Source organism: Bombus pascuorum, chromosome 13 (assembly GCF_905332965.1).
Source record: "Bombus pascuorum chromosome 13, iyBomPasc1.1, whole genome shotgun sequence".
Lineage (NCBI taxonomy): Eukaryota > Metazoa > Arthropoda > Insecta > Hymenoptera > Apidae > Bombus > Bombus pascuorum.
The window spans coordinates 11128563-11148523 of NC_083500.1; the positions used below are offsets into that span (position 1 = coordinate 11128563).

At 39.6% G+C, this 19961-nt stretch overlaps 1 protein-coding gene across 4 annotated transcripts in view; it reads right to left on the reverse strand.

Annotated features, from left to right (window-relative positions):
* Window positions 1–25: 25 nt before the first annotated feature.
* Window positions 26–19961, reverse strand: part of LOC132913251 (protein kibra) — a 42481-nt gene continuing 22545 nt past the window's right edge. For 3 of the 4 annotated variants that reach the window (XM_060971434.1, XM_060971432.1, XM_060971431.1), the window contains 9 exons: window positions 8228–8336; window positions 7586–7745; window positions 5901–7427; window positions 5534–5620; window positions 4856–5045; window positions 3875–4336; window positions 3533–3748; window positions 2946–3424; window positions 26–2728 (listed from right to left, as the gene is read on the reverse strand). In XM_060971434.1, the coding sequence (XP_060827417.1) occupies window positions 2263–2728; window positions 2946–3424; window positions 3533–3748; window positions 3875–4336; window positions 4856–5045; window positions 5534–5620; window positions 5901–7427; window positions 7586–7745; window positions 8228–8336 (3696 nt within the window). In that variant the 3' untranslated portion in view covers window positions 26–2262. Of the gene's footprint in view, window positions 2729–2945; window positions 3425–3532; window positions 3749–3874; window positions 4337–4855; window positions 5046–5533; window positions 5621–5900; window positions 7428–7585; window positions 7746–8227; window positions 8337–9338; window positions 10901–19961 lie in introns of those variants that run through there. The other variant, XM_060971433.1, reaches the window with a different exon arrangement.

Here is a 19961-nt window from a genome sequence, read left to right on the forward strand (position 1 = left end):
GAGAAACAAAATTTACGATACAAAATAATATGGCAAGAATATATATACTGTATTTTTTTCCTTTTAATCGTTATCATATGAATCACTACCATTTAAATCATTATTATTACTTACAAGTCATATTGTGGTTGTTTCTCGGAGGATGTACGTGTTTATGTATGTGTATATTTCATTACGAACTTATTATTATCGTTATTACTATTCTTATCGATATCAGTACCATGATTCATATTTCATGTTCTATTATACTCATTGTCGCCACTTTACATTGCCATTATCATTGATACCGTTATTATCAGCATTATCGTTGATTTTTATTTTGCTACCGTCCATCGTAAACGCATTTAGTTACTATCATCGCTGCATCGTTTAACATTTATCATCGACATCATTGTCATACTTGATTTCAACACCGAAGGCATAACATCAGCTTGTCGAATGATTGGTTTACAGTACGTTAATGCAATACGTTAATTAAATACATACATACGTAATAGGTCCTGCACTTTGAAAACGTAATTCTATTACCAAACAGACTACTTCCATTTCTTCCTCTGTGTTGTCAAAGAAGTAATAAAAGCTGTTGTACAAGTTGTGCACGTATTTTACTATAAAAATATGCATTCTCGGACCATACAAATTTATCGCATAAATTTCTCTGTCTTATACGCACTATAGATACATACATACATGTATACGCATAACATATGTTGCAACATATAGACCCACACGCATGCACTCGTAAATACATGGATATATGTATATAATTTGTATCTATATATATTTATACTTTATAGACGCGTAAACATGATTGTCGATGCGTATATACAAAGTTATTTACATGATTGTTGTTTCGAAGACATTTACTAACCTCCACAAGAAAATTCAATCTCTACCAGGTTCCTCGATATACTCGCAAAAATGGTACAGAAATATTAAAGTTAAATTCAAGTAATCGCTGCATTCGTCCTACTGATACACCTAATTATTTTTTCAATCGATAAAATGTTAATGACTCTGTATTTGGATATATTAAAGAATTAACGCAAATACATACGTGTACATGCAGATGCTTGGATCAATATCATGTACCGTGTCATATAATGAGGTCATAAGTTAAAGCATCAAGTAGACATACATTAAAATTACGCAGTATCAACCTCCGTCGTTTTTTATTTCATAATAATCACTGTATTGGTAAAAATAAAGCTACAGTTGTAAAGGAAGAATTAATTCTAAGTTGACATCTTACATTTTCGGCAAAGCTCAAGCGCCTTATCTCTCCCCTTAGATCTTCTTTCTTCTTCAAGATTTTGCTTCGACATTTGAAGATCATGTATTTTCAACTATGACTAATTTTATGACCTCGCTATATCTCTTTCATCAATAAAGGGATCAACAATTTTACGACGTTAACACATTTTACAACACGCTTTGAGCCGATTGAGATTGATCTAATTGAAACGAAACATAGCTGAACTCAACTCATTGCTAAAAACACAATAAAAAGACACTTACTTATTATATCGTTCGATGTAGCCGAAAGGAAGAGTATCCGAAATTATAATTGCGAACACGTTACGAAATGGCAGTAATGGAATCGAGGCAGAGTTCAGCCAACCAGGGCGACAGCTTTTTCCTCTTTCCCTTTACTTTCTTTTTCTTCGTTTATTACATTTTCAATATTGCAGTCCAGCTGCTCGGTGGGGCCGTGTATGCTCTAAAGAGGGAATATGCAAGGGGAAATGAGCAAAGCGATATAACGTAAAATAATGAACCGGGATACAAGAGAGGAACCCGATGGAATCGATTGAAATTAAATAATTCTCGCATAAAATCTCATTTAAATAATTTACGATTCTCATATGTACAAAGCGCTTGTTTCGCGCATTTTTTTCTATCATTTCAAAAGTCTTTCTAGAATGGCTCTCTCAAGGCATCGCGTTGTCGATAACCAATAATTAAAAAAAGAAAACAATAACAAATATTAGCAACATCGTTCAATTTGTTGTACTAGTTATACTAGTCACTAGCATCATTATATGTATGCCGTTCAAATGTTTTTCGATAAACGTTCTTCATCTAGTTTTTCTTTACTCATCGTGCATGGCACCTGGAATTCGAAAAAATTAAAGAAACAACAACATTCTCTTGTTCTTTTTTTCAACCCTCCGTTTCCGTTTGAAAGTCACCAGACTGGTACGCATTAATTATCCAACGATTCGAACGATTTGTCTATTGGCAAAAATATGGGTGTAAACGTTACACCTCAACACCGAGAACTCTGTCGACGACGTATTCGTACCTCCTTGGCTCTTCACTATCGTTTTCTTCGGTTGATTTTAGGCTCTCACTACCTTGACCATTTTCTTGACAATGCACGTTCGCCTCGGTAGATCGACCTTTCGCGTTCACAGATTTATTTGTACTGTTCGCCGGAACGTCCTCGATCACATTCGTGACCGTAGTCGTGTTATTGGTCGCGGCACCGTCAGTCTTCACCGCGGACGCATTCCCGCTAGGAACACTATTTGACCGCATGGTCAAATTTGAAACACCTTGAGCACCAAGCTTAGTAACCATGTATTCAGTGGCAATTGGTTCCGAGGCGTGTCTCCTGTGCTGAATAAGTGATGGTGATGGTGACGATGGATTCTCACACAATGAATCTTCGGGTGGAAGTACAGGAACATTGAGATTAACACGTGTGAAGAAAGCCATCTTTTCTCTAAAATGCAAAATTGAAGTTATGTTAAAAATGTTATAAGTTAACATTTCCGGTGAATGTAACTATTTACTGTATATTTTTATTGAATATCATTTTATGGTATAAGTTAATGTTTTAAAAAATTGGTCAAAAAGTAGATGAATAATTTTAATTTAGACGCTAGAAATTCCGCATGATTTTTTTTTTCTAACAATTTAGAATAGAAATTTTTACATACTTGAACGAAATAATATCAGGTTTCCCTTTCCCAGCTTTTGTTTTCCGTAGTTTATAAATTTCTTTCGAAGTTTTCTTCAACATCTTCTCTACTCTTTTATCCTCGGCACTTTTGCCGTTCTTTCCACTTTCGGCTTGTGCCATCAGATTCTGGAACTTGTGGTCCTCTAACAACCACGTTGCAAAGTCTGTGTCTCCCTTTTCTCGCGCTTGTTCTAACCTTTGCTTTAATTCTCGCAATCTACTCAACTCGTCCTGGAGATTGTTCAGTCTAGCATGCTGTGCTTGAAGATCCAATTCAAGATCCAGTGAGGTTCTAGCGGTAGGTGGTAAATTGGTAGACTTTTTCGAGGCAGTTTTACAACTGAGAGCGGACAAAGGTCTTCGCCATCGAAGAGACCGTCTTTCTACCGAATTTCGTTGAAATGGTCCGCCTCTGCGATAAAGTGGCATGCTACTATCACTATCGCTTCGATTCAGCTGTAATATGAAACATCGATTGCAATAAATAATCAAATTAAATTTTAGACTACTTGACCAAATTTCTAAAAATTGTAGATAATGTTCTAAAAAAAAAGCAATGCTCACCCGACAAATATAGTGATTTTTGCTGACCGCAGCACTGGGTGAAAACGTTTGACTTCTTTTGATTACGATCGAATTTTTATCATCGTGTATAACACTAGAAACGACACCGGCTGCCGAAAGTTTCCTCTGTTTTCCTTGTTCTGGGATGAAAACGCACTCAGTGTTGGTTTCCTTGTCCTGAGTTTGTCTTGCTTCTTCGTTTAATTCCTCGTCCTCCTATAATTATTTATAATGAAACTTTATAAATTTAGAAAGCAATTTACAACAAATACTTTGAGAATATTTAACGGCAACTATCCATAGAAAATTATATACCAGAAGGTACTTTAAAGTATTATTTACCTCATGTTCTAACACATCCTCCAGAACATTATCTTCCATCGTAAATTCTACAATGATTCCTTCCTCGTCACTGTCCTCACTTCCGCTTTCACTTCCACCGTTCTCATCCTCTTCTTCAGGACTTCCCAAGCAATTAGCTAGCTCCTCCAGCCTTAACGAGATTGCCGTTTGCAGTTCATCGCATCCCTGATTTCTCGTCAGAGTCGACGTTTGAGAGCTGATAATCGTGCTCTCGTCACTGCTTTCTTCTTTCGTATTCTGTCCAGCGCGATATACCGATAAGTCTGATTCTTGTTTGTCGTGTTTGGCTTGCCTCGCTACGCTGATGGAAATGCTGTTGCTATTGCTGGTGCTAGTGCTCGGGCTGTCGGATGGTTGCATGAAGCGAAAGGAAAGTATGTTGTACCATTTCACGCTTGGCGATTCTGGACTAAAGTCTGCAAGGGACACTTGGGCGGATCCCTGAAATGAAAAGGTTAAAAAGTTAATCAGTTGGAAAACTACAATGACTAGAAATAAGAATATAATTGGTATATTCTAAACCTCTTAATTAGAATAATTTAATATTGTTGATCTCCAAAGGCAAGAGAATGCCTATATTACAATAAACACAAACATCATTATATTAATATTTTTCTATCAAAAGAGTCTGCTATTTAAGTAAACTATTATAATTTACAATACTTTTTATTGTATCTTGTTTAGTAGAAATAAACAAAATAAAGATATTAGCATATTAAAGATAAATGAACCTTAAGTTCGTTAAAAAGCATATCACGTTACAAAAAAATGTATAAGCGATCATATCTTATTTATTATGGCTGCATTCAACGTCATTATAAAAGCCATTGAATTGTCAATAAATTTGTAACTGATGAGAATCTTATCGTGCGTTAGACAAGCATTCAACGATTTCAATACTTTATTGCCATCTTGATATTCAAAGGAAAGAAACAAGAAAGAGCCGGAAGACACACGTACCAAGCACTCCTCAGACTCGTTGCCCGTACACCAAACGTTGACTTGCAATGTCTTCGTGTACAGTTTGTTGAGTGGTACTGCAATCGGGAATGTTTCGCCGAAGGTTGGTTTGCGCAGATCCACAACAGGTTTCGTACAACACATGTGATTAACGGGCGGTTGCATCGGAAGCAATGCAGCCTTTATATATCTAAAGCGCAAACAGGGAAAAAACAACTGTTACTATTCAACATTTTTAATTTTCGTCCTAACGGGCTCGTCAACGTGACTCTAAATATCGCATATATTTATGTCCGGTTGAAAACGTTTTTTGTTTGTAAAATGTCGTTACATTTACATAAAGATACTTTACAATCAAAAAATTACATTCTTATATTATATTCTTATTCAGATTAAAAAAAATATCATAATGATTAAAAAGAGAAAGGAAGGATCCAAGAACACTTCCAACTCTTAAATAAAAAAGATAGTTAAAATAACTTATGCCAGTTCTTTCCATTCTCCCAATACTCTATAGAAGATATCATAATATTTTTTACTGTTTTTAAAAGATTTACCGAATAAATTATCTTAACATTAAATATATAACAAAATTATTTCTTCTGGCAGTCACGTGCATTGTAATTGAATTGAAATAATTGAATAATAGGAAAATTATACGATTAGATAAATACTCACACTTGCGCGTTGTTAGGTATGAAAAGTGCAGCCAAATTTCTGGCACGTTCGATTCCAACATGGAGCAAACCGTCACTTACAGAATATCTAAACAAATAAATTGTTTAGTTAAGCACTTACGTTATTGTTTTTACAAGATAGGAACCATATGAGATATAAACTAATTTCGACTAGACTCCTTTAAAGGAGAAAACTCTTCCAGTCTGTTACATAAATCACTGTCACTGTAAGTTATCACTTCACTCACGGATGACGAATGAGATCACGGAAACACGAACCAAACATTTCCCAATTCTTCGCCTACATATCTCATATGGCTCTTCGATCTCCAAACTATGAAACAGAATTATATAAACATAAAACCAACCTAAGCTTAATTTGCACCTGTGCCGTCTCCAGGCTCATCTCCCCAAGCGCCAACGAATTGACATCGCCAATCGCTCCAGGCAGTTTCCTTCGATTAGAAGCCTCGAATACTCCCGAATCACCCGCGACACTTTCGTCGGAAACAGCAGCCGAGACGGACCTGGTGTTCGTACCAGAACTGCTAGCTCTCGAACGAATACCAGTAGGAGGAGGTGTCTCGCTTATAGGCGAAAGAGGCGGTGGTTCCTGCGGAGACATTTGATGCTGCATAACGCATACAGGCCTGCCAAGACCGCTTCCTTGGGACATATTTCCAGATTGCAATTCGACAGGAGGATGTGGGCCACCGACCAACTTAAGACGATCCTGAGGAGCAACACAGGATTGTTCGTGGGACGACGTTTGTTGCTGAGTAAGCCTAAGCTCCGCCAAACGGTCCTCTAGCTGATTTCCGTCTAAGTGAGCATTCGATGAGGTTGTAGGTCTCTGATGTTGTCTTCTCTGCATCTCTACGTGTTCATACGCAGGTGGTGGGCCCATCGGGGCATTCTCATAAAGCGGTGAGACCGGTGGACTGACGCTGGAGAGACTCGATCTTGGCGACAAACTCGGCTGTGATCGACCCGGAGAAGGCGTACTGACGAGATTATTCTGCTCCGATCCTCTGAGCAATCTTTCTACGCGTCTATGTAGATCGACCATGTCGACTGGTCGCTCCTGTTGAGAGCTGACAGGACCCAGACACTGAGGACCACCGTAAATATCAGTGAAGCTCAGTCCAGAGCTAAGCGAACCCTTGCTACTGGTCGTGCTAAGGCTTCCAAGACTGGAACTGCTGCTCACCGAGAGCGTGCTCGCACTGAGAGTCTTCAATTGACCCTCGAGCATCGCCATCGAGCGTAAAGCGTCCCTCAACTGTTGCAACAGCAGTTGCTTCTCTTCGTGCAGTCGCACGCGATCTGTAATCGTCTTGTTCGACAATTCAAGCGCGTTGTTTAGATCCTGCTCGAGGCGACGGATCTCACTCTGGATCTTCTTCATATCTTGTTGCGTTCTGGTACGCGGAGTGATACTCCTTAACTCTCGAAGCAACTGTTCTTTCTCTTGGAACAGCAACAACTTATCCTTGTCGCTTTCTGTCTGACCAGGAGTTACTTTTTCCTCGAGATCCGCCAATTGTTGTTGTATATGCTGTATCCTTTTCCTTGCTTCGTCGTACTGCAACCTCATCCGTGCCATCTCGGCCAGACGAGTACCGATCGGTACCAATTCGCCGGAGAGATCGGTCTGAGACGCTGTACTAAGCTTCTCCTGAGGTAAGCTAAGAGTGCTGGCCTCGGGACTACCTTCGCAGAGCTGCAGTCTCGTCAATTCGTCCTTCAATTGAGCCAGAGACTGCATCAACTCCGCTTTCTCCTTCTCGCCCGAACTCAACGATTTCTGAATGTTTCGAAGCTCCGTCATGATCGCCTGGGCCTCGGTGATGTTGTAACAACCGCCATGATGTCCGCTCAATTTCTGTTCGACGCTATATCAAAAATAACAGGAAACATTGAAACTCGTGTCTTTAATAGATTATTCGTTCTGTTACGATAAAACCATAAATCATATTTATGTAAATTCATGTTTCTACGAGTTCCACTAGATGTCTGATGTAAATCTCGAAGGAAGACAGTAACAACATACCTTGCAAGAGTGTCCACTCCTCGTTGTGTACAGTTCATTTCAGCGCGGATCTGTTCGAGCTCTCGTTTCAGCCGGGAAACTCGACTCCTCGCGAGCGCGACATCGGATTTCAAAAGATCCGGATCGTACTTGGTACTCAATGAACTTGAACTGGAGCACACTGTAGACGAGATAGATGATCAATCATTACCTTTTCGTTCGATGTATTCTTTATTAACCCTATATGTGGAAAATAACAATGAACTCTGAATCAAGGAGTATAAAAAATATTGTTGCGTTTATTTGACTTTGTATTCTACAAACAATTGAAGACGACATTGGCAAATTTTTCGAAAAATAAGAAATATCCTCTAAATCACTGTGGTAGCAAAATTCTACTGTATTCTAGTTGGAAGAATGATTTAATTGTAAAGGAATAATATGCACAAAATATGCTTAATATGCTCGATCTGTGTAGATAAAAATACTTTTATTATAAAATAAATTTATTTGAGGATATCGTGTACCACAGATAACAAAATGAACGATTAGCGCGTCATAAGTTCCAAGTAAATCATTACTTTCCACGCTAAACTATACTTTGAGGAATACTCTGAATATAAAAAATTTTCAGAAAATATATAAATATTAATATGTACTCACAACTTGTACGTGAAGCACCGAGCGTCGTTAAAGCGTTGTTGAGGTGATTGTACTCATCCTGGGCCAGACATAACCTCTGTTGCTTCACATCGTAGATCTCCTTTTTCGCCTGTAACACAGTTGCAAACGACATTGTTAAAATTAAGATCCATCGTTCTTTCGAAATAATAAAGAAAAAAATTCATATCATAAACTTATAAAAGTCACGAGATCCAAAGATCCAACCGCATTCGCATTAAAGTATTCGTTTGATCTTTCGATTATTTCGACTTTCGATCATTGAGTCTATTTTAAACGTACAGTCGATTTTAATAATACAAGCAAACAATCGAATAATCGATGCAGATTCTCGAGTAAATTAAATTGCGAATGCGCGTATAGCACTTAAGCAACACTTAACAGAAAGAATTCTGCGGTTAAAAGTAACGTTGGGAATAGCACGTCGTTTCACGTTTTTAGCTCGATCACGCATCGAAATCCGATAGAAGCCACGCAACTGCCTGCGGCAGCATTCTTTCGATTTTCAAACAAGGAAATACCATTACACATGATTTACGTAGTGCTAAGAGTGCCGGACGATCGTGCAATTCGGATTGTTCCGCAGGTTCAACGTCGTAAAACAGAAGGAAATAAAAGAACATAGTCGATCGGTAGCGAGAGAAACATTCGGAATTCACGGCAACGTTTCTCGTTCCGTTTCTCTCTCGTGTCGCGTTTCTATGGAATTTCGCACTTTTGCTATTCTCGAAAAGAGTTCTCGAAGCGAGCTCCGGTACTTCCAATTACCGTTCGTTTTCGAGGCCTCTCTCTCTCTCTCTCTTTCTCTTAGTCGACATGTAAATGCGAAAGAAAGAAACAGTGAATGATTCGAAATTCCTATTCGATGTTATCAGCGGATCGTATCTTGATATTAGAGACACGTGAGATCGGAGAGACAGAGAGATATTTGAACGAAATATGAGATATTAGATAGCAGAGGTATGAAAAGGAAAACACTGATCGATGACAAAGTTGTTGACGATGATACGCCGGACGTGGAATTTCACTTCAACGGATTCCAAGAGATCGGAGTAACGCACGAGATACGCGAGAATCCTGGAAGAGTCCTTACGTATTCACAGTAATAGTATGCGGTGGCGTCGGTGTCATCACGTCTGTAGCACTGCTCCCAGTAGAATCTCTGTATCTGCTCGTCGTTCTCGTAGTCGTTGTGGTAGCACATTCTCATTCGATATTGGGACACGACGTTTTCGTAAATTTGCTCCTGTTGATAAGGCTGTTTGCAGGAACGTTGCTGCTCGGAATATTGCTGACGTTGGTGTTGTTGCAGTCGCTGTTGATGCGCCTGCTGATGGTAATTGTTTACGTAGGTGCGGTACTGGTGCGCCGGTACGAGTACGCAGAGTGTGTACTGACGGTCCATGCCGGGTACACAGTAGACTAGGCACGGTTCCTCTTCTTCTTCTTCTTCTTCTTCGTCTTCTTCGTCGTCGTGGTCGTCGTGATCGTCGTGATCGTTGCCGTCTCTTTCTTTCCTCTCCTATATACTCTTCTTCCTTTCCTTCTTCTCCGCCTTTTTCTTCCTCGTCGTTTTCCTCTTCGCCCTCGCCTTCCTCTTCTTCTTCTTCTCCTTCTCGTTCTCGTTCTCCTTCTTCTTCTTCTATCCCGTCGGATGTCTATCTCCTCTTCTCTTCACCTCATCTTCGCGAAGGCCTCCTCGAGACTGGCCGGTTTACGGGGCCCGAAATTCCGATCCCCACCTCTGTGGGTCTCAATTTTTAAGGGATCCCACCTTTTTTCCTCCTTTTTGCCTTCTCTTCCTTCGCTTCTTGCACCACCCGGTCGATTCTCTCCTTCCCTTCTCGTTTCCATCCTGCTTTTACCTACCACCCTTCTCCCTACCATCCTATCCAACATCCTTCCTTTTTACTCTTTTATTTCTCTTCTTCTCTTTCTCTTCTTCCGTTTAATCCTTCGATCTCTACCTCTTTCTCACTCGAGCACACATACACGCGCGGAGCCTACCTCTCTCAATCTCCGTATAGGCGTTCCTCCTCTCCTCACTTTCCGTCTGCTCCTTCCATAGTCTTTTCATTTATCTCGCTTCAACCACGGTGGCCTCAAGCGGCTCTTTCTTAGCCGGTGTAAAAAGGCGGGCCTCAGGATGAGGCCCGGCAGGACCGTCGCAATCGAGCCCTTGCGCCCCCCACTCCCAATCTGCTTTTCCTATCCTCCCTCTATTTCTTTCTTCTTTTCGCTACCCAACAATTTCTACCTTCTTCGTTCTCCGCATCCCCCACTTTGCCTCTTCCTTTCAGATACCATGCATTTCATGCGGTATTCGTTCCTGGTGAATCTAATTGATACTAGAACGTACACACACGTGCTGCGTTCGCTCACGCACCATGAATATTTACGATATCGCGTGTCGAAATTTTGCTCCTTCCCTAGGCCTTCTCATCTTCAATGATCCTTCGTCTCTTCCACTCGAAAGTTCCATCGAACTAAAAATTCTTTCGTTGATAGAAATTTTCTTGACCTATATTTCCTCGTTAGATATTTTCCATCGATCAAAATATCCATTACAGAGGAGAAAAACATCGATCGACGTTCGAAGAAGAAGAACCGTTAATTTCGTTTCCACGCGCGTACACAACTAGTATACTCGAGGGAATAGTTTTGTCGAATAGCCGAACGACGAAGCGTCGACGAGGTCGCGTCTCGAATTTCACCGTAGTATTCGTCATCGACCCCCGGAGGACGTACATTTTTTTCAGCGATGCGGAATGTCATGGTGGTATGCAGGGGCCTGATATGCAGGGCGCCGCGGGGCGAGCGCACGATCCTGTCGCTGGCGGAGCCCAGCCTGTAAGGGACGACAGCAGGGATGGAGTAGGGGCCCGAGAACCGGGAGAGGAGGGGAAGGAAGGCCTGACGAGGTCACAGTACGACCCTGCTGAACGTGGTCCCATCTCGGACTCTCTGGTCGGTAGTAGAACCGACCTTGAGTCGCGCATTATGCCTCGTCCTTGTTGGAATTTCTGGGGCCACTACTGGCCCATCAGCCGTGTCTCTGATCATCTAAGAACAGGCCCGGTGGACCTTGGTGTATGTCCCCTCTCCGTCAGAAGGCCCGTTCCGTACCAGTAGTGATGGGACCAATTCTCCTGCCTTTGCACATCTTATCGATTTATTTCATTAACATCGCTGATCGATAATCCATGCCTATTATACTTTCATAACATTAACTCAATTTTATATTCGTCCAAATTATGCACATTTTACGAATTCCAGGTAATTATTCCAAGTTTTTTTGCAAACTATTTTTCTTCTTTCTCGTGTAGTTTCCATTAAAACGATAACTTACGTATTTGTATAAAAGCAAGCATTTTTAAAAAAAGAAACCTCCGCAAGAAACGGAATCGACTATCTTTCTGTAAAGTAATTAGAAAGTTCGTGTTTTAGGACATATTTTTCTATTCTATATTCGTGGGACCAATTCGCACGAAAATATCGTCTCTCTAAAACGTGGTCATTCTGCATTACGAAAATTTCTGAATTTTTCATAAAAGTAGCGACACGCGAATGGTGAGCAAAGGGAAGATCAAAAGGACGAGTTGTTCGGGAATTACAAGCATCGGATCGATCCCATCACTACGCATCGGAGAATTTCGCCCCACCAGGCGAGCTTTGCCTCCGTACACCACCTCACCACCCCAAAACCGCCGAAGGATTCACAGGGCTCGGGCCCCGCGCGCATATTTCTCGGTCCACACTATTATTGTCGGAGGCTCCGCAGATGCTATCGAGTACGAGCCGGTTCGCTCGCCTCGCGGAAAGAGCCTCTTATTTTTCCCCTCCTCCACCTCCACCTCCTCCTCCTCCATCGTTCGTTCTCCACCTCCACGAGGCGCAGCTCTTCTTACCTCGATGCTTGCATCTCCCTTACGTATCTATCATTCCTTTTTCTCCCTCGAAAGATCTCTCGAGTCGCTTCCTCTTCGTCCTCCCGGCATGGCACATCCCGAAATCTCTTCCGCTTTAGCTGACTTTTTACGCCACGCTCCGCTGGACATGTCCGTCGCGACGCGACGCGGGAATCTTCTTTCGTTCCGAACGAATTCCGGTTAGAGACGTTCCATAAGTCAATTGGAATGTCTCTCGACTGACATGTGTTACGTTATTCAGATATTATGGGTCGGGGGGATACATTATTCTCCGTTAACGTCCTTTTATGAGCGGAGGTCACCTCCTTCATTTACATAGGACTGTTGTAAGATGCTATGTGGACTTTCTGAATTTGCGAACAGAGTTCTTTTCAATGCTTTCTATGATACTTTTTTCTTTGATACGTTGAATACGTTTTGCTATTACGGAAAATCCATGAAAAATATTTTTAATTTGTTGATGCCACGGTAGTACGATTAAGTATGGAAAAGGGTCTTAAAACTCTGTCTCTTATCTTTTCAAAGACCTACCATTTAGAAAAAAGTTTTCATTGCCAGTTTTATTGCAGAAAATAATAGCACGAACAATCTGGATATGCAAACATAAACATTGATGTTTCTAAATATAAATATACAATAAAAAGATCAGATTTATAATGTCATTTAAAAACGCCGCTCTAAAACACGTTGGATTGCTCTTATAGGACCAGACAGGTGGTCTATATGTTACACAATGTGTTATGCATCTTTAAAATAGCTTGAAAGTACAACGTGACCTTGTACGCGATTTGTCATACGTCTGAACAATTTTAGCGATGGAGAAAAAATCCCAGACGAGTATGACAGGAAACCGAATAAACACTTTCTCCATCGAGACCTGACTCTAGGCCGCAAATCACGCACGTGTACCAACAGAAGGGAGCGAAGAACGAAGCAGCAAGCACGAAGCACGCAGCACTCGTGTATCATTAAGGAATTCCTCTTCGAGAAATATTGGTAAGGAATGCCAGCGCGGCAAAAGGAGCGATATCTTCGGCCAAAAGGGTCAGCCTTCGTATTAGAGGTCCTGTATATGCATTTTAATGGAAGATCCACCACCTACAATAATAATTCCTGCGAAACCGTTTGCACGTACTCGTGAGTTCTACGTAGGTACTCGAGTACATATACACACGTTTATAGGTGCTGTAAAAGCCAGAAAAGAATCTACCTTTTTAGTACACGAGAAAGGGACGGAAAAATTATGAGAGAAGGAAGAAAATAAAGACAGTCCATAAACGACGAACAGCAGTAACGCATACTTGCATGCGAATTGACGAATTGTTGTCAATACTGTAGCTTTGCATCGGGTATATATATACATATATCAATTTTGAATTTATTCTTTGTCATAAAAATTCATTTACGAATTTAAATAATAAATTTTGCCCTACGATGTTGCAAGATGCTAAGCAAATTCACCGTGAGATATAAATACAATCCCTGTTGTTAATAATAGCGGGACATCCTTATTACCAAAAATATCGCTCCACTTCAGCCGTAAGGAAACAAAGCAGATTACAAAAGTGACGAAGAAGCATCTAATCTAACCTAATCCAAGCTAACCTCAACCCTTTCGTATATACACTCATTGTCAGAGTATTCGGAAGCTTATTATGGACACGCGTGGTTATTGTTATTGTCACCGGCGGTACTGGTATTCGTTGGTATTACATACTGGGATCGCTAGGTTGTTCTGTTGCTGCGTGGCCGGGACAGAGGTAGTGTGCGACGGAGGCTGCAAATAACGATGACGGGGAGGTGTTTGTGTGTGTGGTAGTGGTGAGATGGCGGAGGAGGAAGAGCGATTGGAATGCAGCCGAGTGAGGAATTCCGGCCCCTCCCGCATATTTATCTGAACGCTGCACGCCGATCCGCGGGGCCCCGCTCCGAGCGAAGGGCCCCCTTTTATAGTACGCCAACTACTCTCCGCCGCTCATACCATCGGAGGAGGAACGAAGAAAGAGGGATAGATAGCAGAGAGCCGCGCGGAGCCAGTGTCGGGCCACTATGCGTACGGATCTGTTCAGGAATGCTCGCGGTGTTTTGTAATTGGACGCATTCGTGGCATTTTCTTCTGAATACGCAACCGCGGCAAATTTCGAAAGCAACGTCTTCCGGCGAATGTTAAGGGCACGGATGCAGAACCGTTTCCTTCGGGAATTTTCGAGATGATTTATGAGGAAATTATGGGGGTAGAGAGAATCATGATTCGATGTACTTTTAAACATTGCCGTCGGAATGGAATGATGTAGAGGGGAATGGTGAGCCGCATTCCATGGAAGGAAATGGAATTTGTGACAACTTCTCTCTCTCTCTCTCTCTCTCTTTCTTTCTCTCTTCCTGAAAAAACCGCATTTTCATAACATTTAGTAAATTTCATTCTGTCTTCCTTTTAATCCTTGCTACCTTAATAATAGCAAGTTAATGCTTGTGAAATGTTACTTGAAAATTGATAAAAGAGAAATAGTCTTTGAGGGCTGGTTGGAAATACCTAAAATTAAAATATTTATGAAATTGGGCTCTTCAAGTTTAACTGGATTCCTCGAATATTTCTTGGACAAATACAATTACATATTTATAATAAAAAGTAATAGTCTGTCTCTCAAAACAGACAATTTACAAATTAACGATTACGAAGAAAATATTGACACAATTTAAATGGTTAGTTGACGTTCTCACGTTAAATCGTGATTCTTAATCTCTTCCTCGCACGAATCGACAAAAGAAGGCAGAGAATCGATAATTTAATTCATACTTAGACGTGGTAGCGAACAGAGAGGGAAAAGAATCAGCAGTAAGCAGACTGACGATGGAGAAAAGCATTTCTTCGGCCGGACAGCTGTTGCCGAACAAAGGCTGAAGGATACAAAAGAGGAATTTCTTGGGGCGCACGTGGCTCCCGAGAGAAAGAGAGAAGAAGGGAAGGAAGAAAAGAAAAAGGAGGATCCACGGCTAATGCAAGGGGCCGACTATACACACGTGACCCGCTACACCCTTTCGGGCATTCCTCTCCTTCCGTCAATTTCCTCTTTTCTTACTTTCAATGCGTCATCTTTCATTCCTCCTTCCTGACTATTTCGTCTCCCTCTTGTCAATCTCGCAAATGAAATTATAATTGCGCATATATTTAGATTGACTATGAGTTCCAAAGCTAAGAGTTGCTTTCACATTAATGGCTAATAAAACAATTCTAATTACTTTCGTATAAGAATTGTTGAACTGCTGCTCGTTATACAATCATCATGGATATGATACAGATACACACACATAATTCTATTATAATAAATGAAGATATTATTGAAGTTGGTTTAAGTAATGATTTCGTAACAAAATACCTACTTGTATATATCCACGTTTATATCATCGTTTGTGCATTCTATTGCAGAAATCGTTATCGATATCGAGATTGTTCGAAACATCAAACGAAAGAAATACTTTCAAATTCCATCGAAGAATCTTTTTTGGAATGTGCGAATTATGCGCGGGATTAACTTGTATACCAGCTCATATAGAACCAGCAACTGTACGTGCAGTACGCAATCTCACCAATAGAAGTCGCCACAATCTGCAACTTCACACGTGCTCAAAGTCATATTTTTGATATATGACTAAATCGTACATCACTATCGCTTTATATGTATACATATATATATATATTAAATATTCAATCAGTTATCTTAAATTTAAAAATTACTACAAAACCTTGTGAAATTACGCAACCGTAAGACAACCTGAATATTTTTAGAAATAATAAATCTTTATCATATAAATTCCTTGAGAAATCTTCCTCTTTTATTTCATCCTTTTAGGCCTTATAATTTTTACGTATAACTCACTTCGAAATTATTTTTCATTTATATATAGTATGCATGTGTGCGTATATGTATATATAAGAACTTTGATCTTTGAATCATTGCTTTCTTTTTTTTACTCCTTGACAATTATTCTCGATGAATTAAAACGACAAGTGTTAACAATGCATTCTCGGAGTATTAAAAAGAAACGGTTGAAACTCAACGAGTTCATAAATATGTATAAGTTGTTTGAACGAATGCACACGTATGTGTGCAAGTAATTTATAAATGTTATATTTAAAACGCCATAATTTCGTCTTGCATAATTTCATCTTTAAATAATAATAGGGAAAAATTAAAAATTAAAAATTACAGATAAATTGCCAGTCCTTTCCTTATCTCCAGTTTTAATTCATAGAACGATTAACACTCGAACAGACAATCAATTATTATGATTTAATCGTGAGATTTTCCGCGATTAAACGAAGTGGCTCATCGAGGAAACCTATACAGAATCAAATCGTGCGCACTGCCGTGCGATGTAAAACATATTTGTGTGTTTGTTTCGATGTCACGATAACGAAATGATTAATACTGTCACAATAATTCCGGTTTGCTTTGTGTTGTAGAGCCTCACCAAATTAGACACCAGAAGAATCCTACTAGGCTTTAGTGACATCAACATATAAGTATTTAAGGCAATAAAAAAAAGTTAAAAACATTTAAGGAATCTATATGGAATAATCTCTAATCTAATGTACTTGATGGATTCGATAAAGATAGAAGTTATATAAATAGATCATTTAAATCTCAAAACACGAAGGAAAGATTTAATTTAATACACGTGGAATTTTCTCAAGGTCATTCTCCCAACATTTTCGAGATCATCGTATATTTTATAACCATAAATAGAAAGATACGTTATTTATAATTTGTATTATATAAGTATTACATTATGTATATCGTTTGTGACAATTATTAATTTAATAGTTTCAATAAGTTTATAAATAGTAATTTAATAAGTACACACGCATAAATCACAGAGAAGCGTATAGGGGGGCGGGCACGTTTGTACAACGGCACCTGGCACCGTTACCTTATCAGTAAGATATAAGAATTCTCCGTGGAGAAAGTTTGGATATATTTTGTGTTTGCTATTTATCGTCTCGATACACCAAACGGTGAACGTATATTTAGATGTTACAAGCATACAGATACTTCACATTCAAAAGCCCTCGTGTTCGAGCGAAGAAACAACAGAGATAATTATTGTTGACTGTATAAAGATTTTTTTCTCGTCGAGACAATTTTTCTAGATTAAACTGTCATTCAAATTACTGCAAAACTCGAAACTGTCTACAACGATGGAGCGAAGCAAAATTTTTTGCTTGCAATTTGCATAATGTGAAAATAGATAACTTGTTAAAGTATGTAATAAAACAAGAAATGCGATAAACAACGATAACCTGACATCTTTAAATTCCTTGAGCACATAAAACAATAAACAACGAATTACTCTTAAGAATTATCTCCTAACAGGATACTTCTCGGAAAGAATCACAGAACTAAGAAGAGTATCACAGCTCTTTGATTCGACCGTTAAAACGCATTCTTCTAAACATCTAAACTGTGTGAAATACGCGGAATATCGTTCTAGATTCTGCATTAAGGAATCTTTAAATGAAAATCTCAATAATAATGAACAAATTTCTAAAGTTCTGCCCTTCCTGAAAGACGACATTAATTTTCACAATATTTTTAACTTTTTCATCATTGATCTTTATCACAAAACCTGTATGACTAGGGTATTTTCAAATCTTATTGCCGCTAAAACCGTCCGCCGAAGATCATAACGTGCATACACGTCAGTCGCGCCACCGAAGCCTAAAAATCTAATTATAAAATAGAAAAAAGCCCCCACTGCCGGTGGAATCGGCGTGATCGCGAACAAGCTGCACGCTCTCTCTCTCTCTTTCTCTCTCTCTCGAGATAAGTTTCCTCGGGGAGCCGTTTTCCAACAGTTGCAGAAGGAATGCGCACCAGGTGAAGCCAGCATGACGATCGGCCGCGTAAAGGTGCGTTCACATCGTGCGCGTGTTCGGGTCGCGTCTTGGTTTGCGACGCGACGATGCGCCTGGCGCGATGGAACGAGCCTGCGCATACGAACGTCCCACCGCCAGGGAAGAAGGGAAGGGAGTGGGAGGCAAGAGAGCGGGTAGGCTGCGGTGGCGAACGAGCGATGCTGATATGAATGGAATGCGATGCCATTATCGTGGTGTACATACCGATAACTCGATGCCCCGTTCAGCGAACGAAGGTGTCTGCGCGGACCGAGCAAAAGCTCTTAACTTTCCAGCAATCCTATCTCTTCGCGCGAAACGCATACGGAGGATGCTCTTTCTCTCTGGCGTTTTCGTATCAAAAGGAAAGCCCGCGAAATTCAAGTTTGAGAATTTGGCGGTCCAAGTTGTCTCGGAATAGAGTATTCTTTGATGTAAAAATAAGAAACGTACGTTTCTACAAACAATTTTTCTTTACTATCAATAAGATGAATGTTTTGCTGAATCTATCAGTTGAATATTGTACAGTTCGTACGTAAGACTATGAACAAATAATTGATCGGTTTCTTGATGTTTTTTCGCCAGTAAAGGAAAAGAAAGAATTTCAATTGTATAATGTATATCAAAAATATTTTCGGCATAAATGCAAAAACGTAAGTAATAGAATCTTGACAGTCTTAACCCATTGAAAAGTTATCGCGATCTTTTGACACTCATTGAAGAGAATTGTTATCAATTATGTTGTGCAACACGAAACTAACTATTGATCACCGCTAGCAGTCGTTCGGTAAAACGATGCCGTGTATCGATTAGACCCATGTTACTATCTCTATGCCATTTTTTACAGACAATGAAAACGTTCTATTTCTTTGTCATAGTTATCTTTCTTCCCGCAACCAGGTTAATCAATAAAATAACATTAATCTATTCTCGAAATACATAAGTTAAAAAACACTTAATTCCCATTAATTATTTCTACATTATCTTATAATAGAATCAATGTGTGAAAATTCCAAAGAAACCTCTATGACTAATAATTTTCCATAACCTTAACGGTTCTATTAAAAGAAATCATGTTCACTCGCAATATTTTTACACGCTCGTAATATTTAATTTGTTATCATTTTTAATCGCTTTTATGCGTCAACATCTTTGATACTGATATAATTGCTATCTAACCTATTATAGCCTGATATAGTTTAATGATACGCATATCTTCCTAGCAACTTAACAATAGTGTGATGTAATTGGAAAACACTAAACAAATTAAGAGGAAAATGATCATAAAATATTCTCTCTAAGTAGTTCAAACTTCAAACAATGAAATGTACGAAAATGTTAAACAAATATTCTAATAAATTATACGTATATAACATGAATAGCTATATGAAATAATGTTTCTACCTCCTATTACGAAGTAAATTGTTTTCAGTAATTATAAGAGCAAAAGATCCGAAATTTTCTAGAAGTGTTAAAACAAAAAAGAAAGTGGAGAGAGGAGAAAGAAGGGAAAAAGAATGCGTTGTGCACATTTGAAAAGGGCTACGGTACATTCACATTTTTGTGTCGCCCTTCCAAGAAGAGCACCGTGGAGAAGAAGTTAGAAATCCTGACGAACGTATTCGGTATGCATATCGCTTTACGGAGAGCTCTCCCTTTCGGAGAAATCGGCATCTGATGCTCGTGCATTCCCTTTGGATGAATGTCGAGCGTTATATTGAGATTTCAGGGAAATCGACGTATCAGCCAATTAAACTTGACCAGATAAAAAAGAACGAGCTCATGGGTCAACCCGTTACGCGATCGTTACAACGATTCGTACTGTCGTCGATTTTCTGCCATCGTTCAAGAGGAAATGTAATTTTCGTCGCGACAATTCCCAGGTGACGTC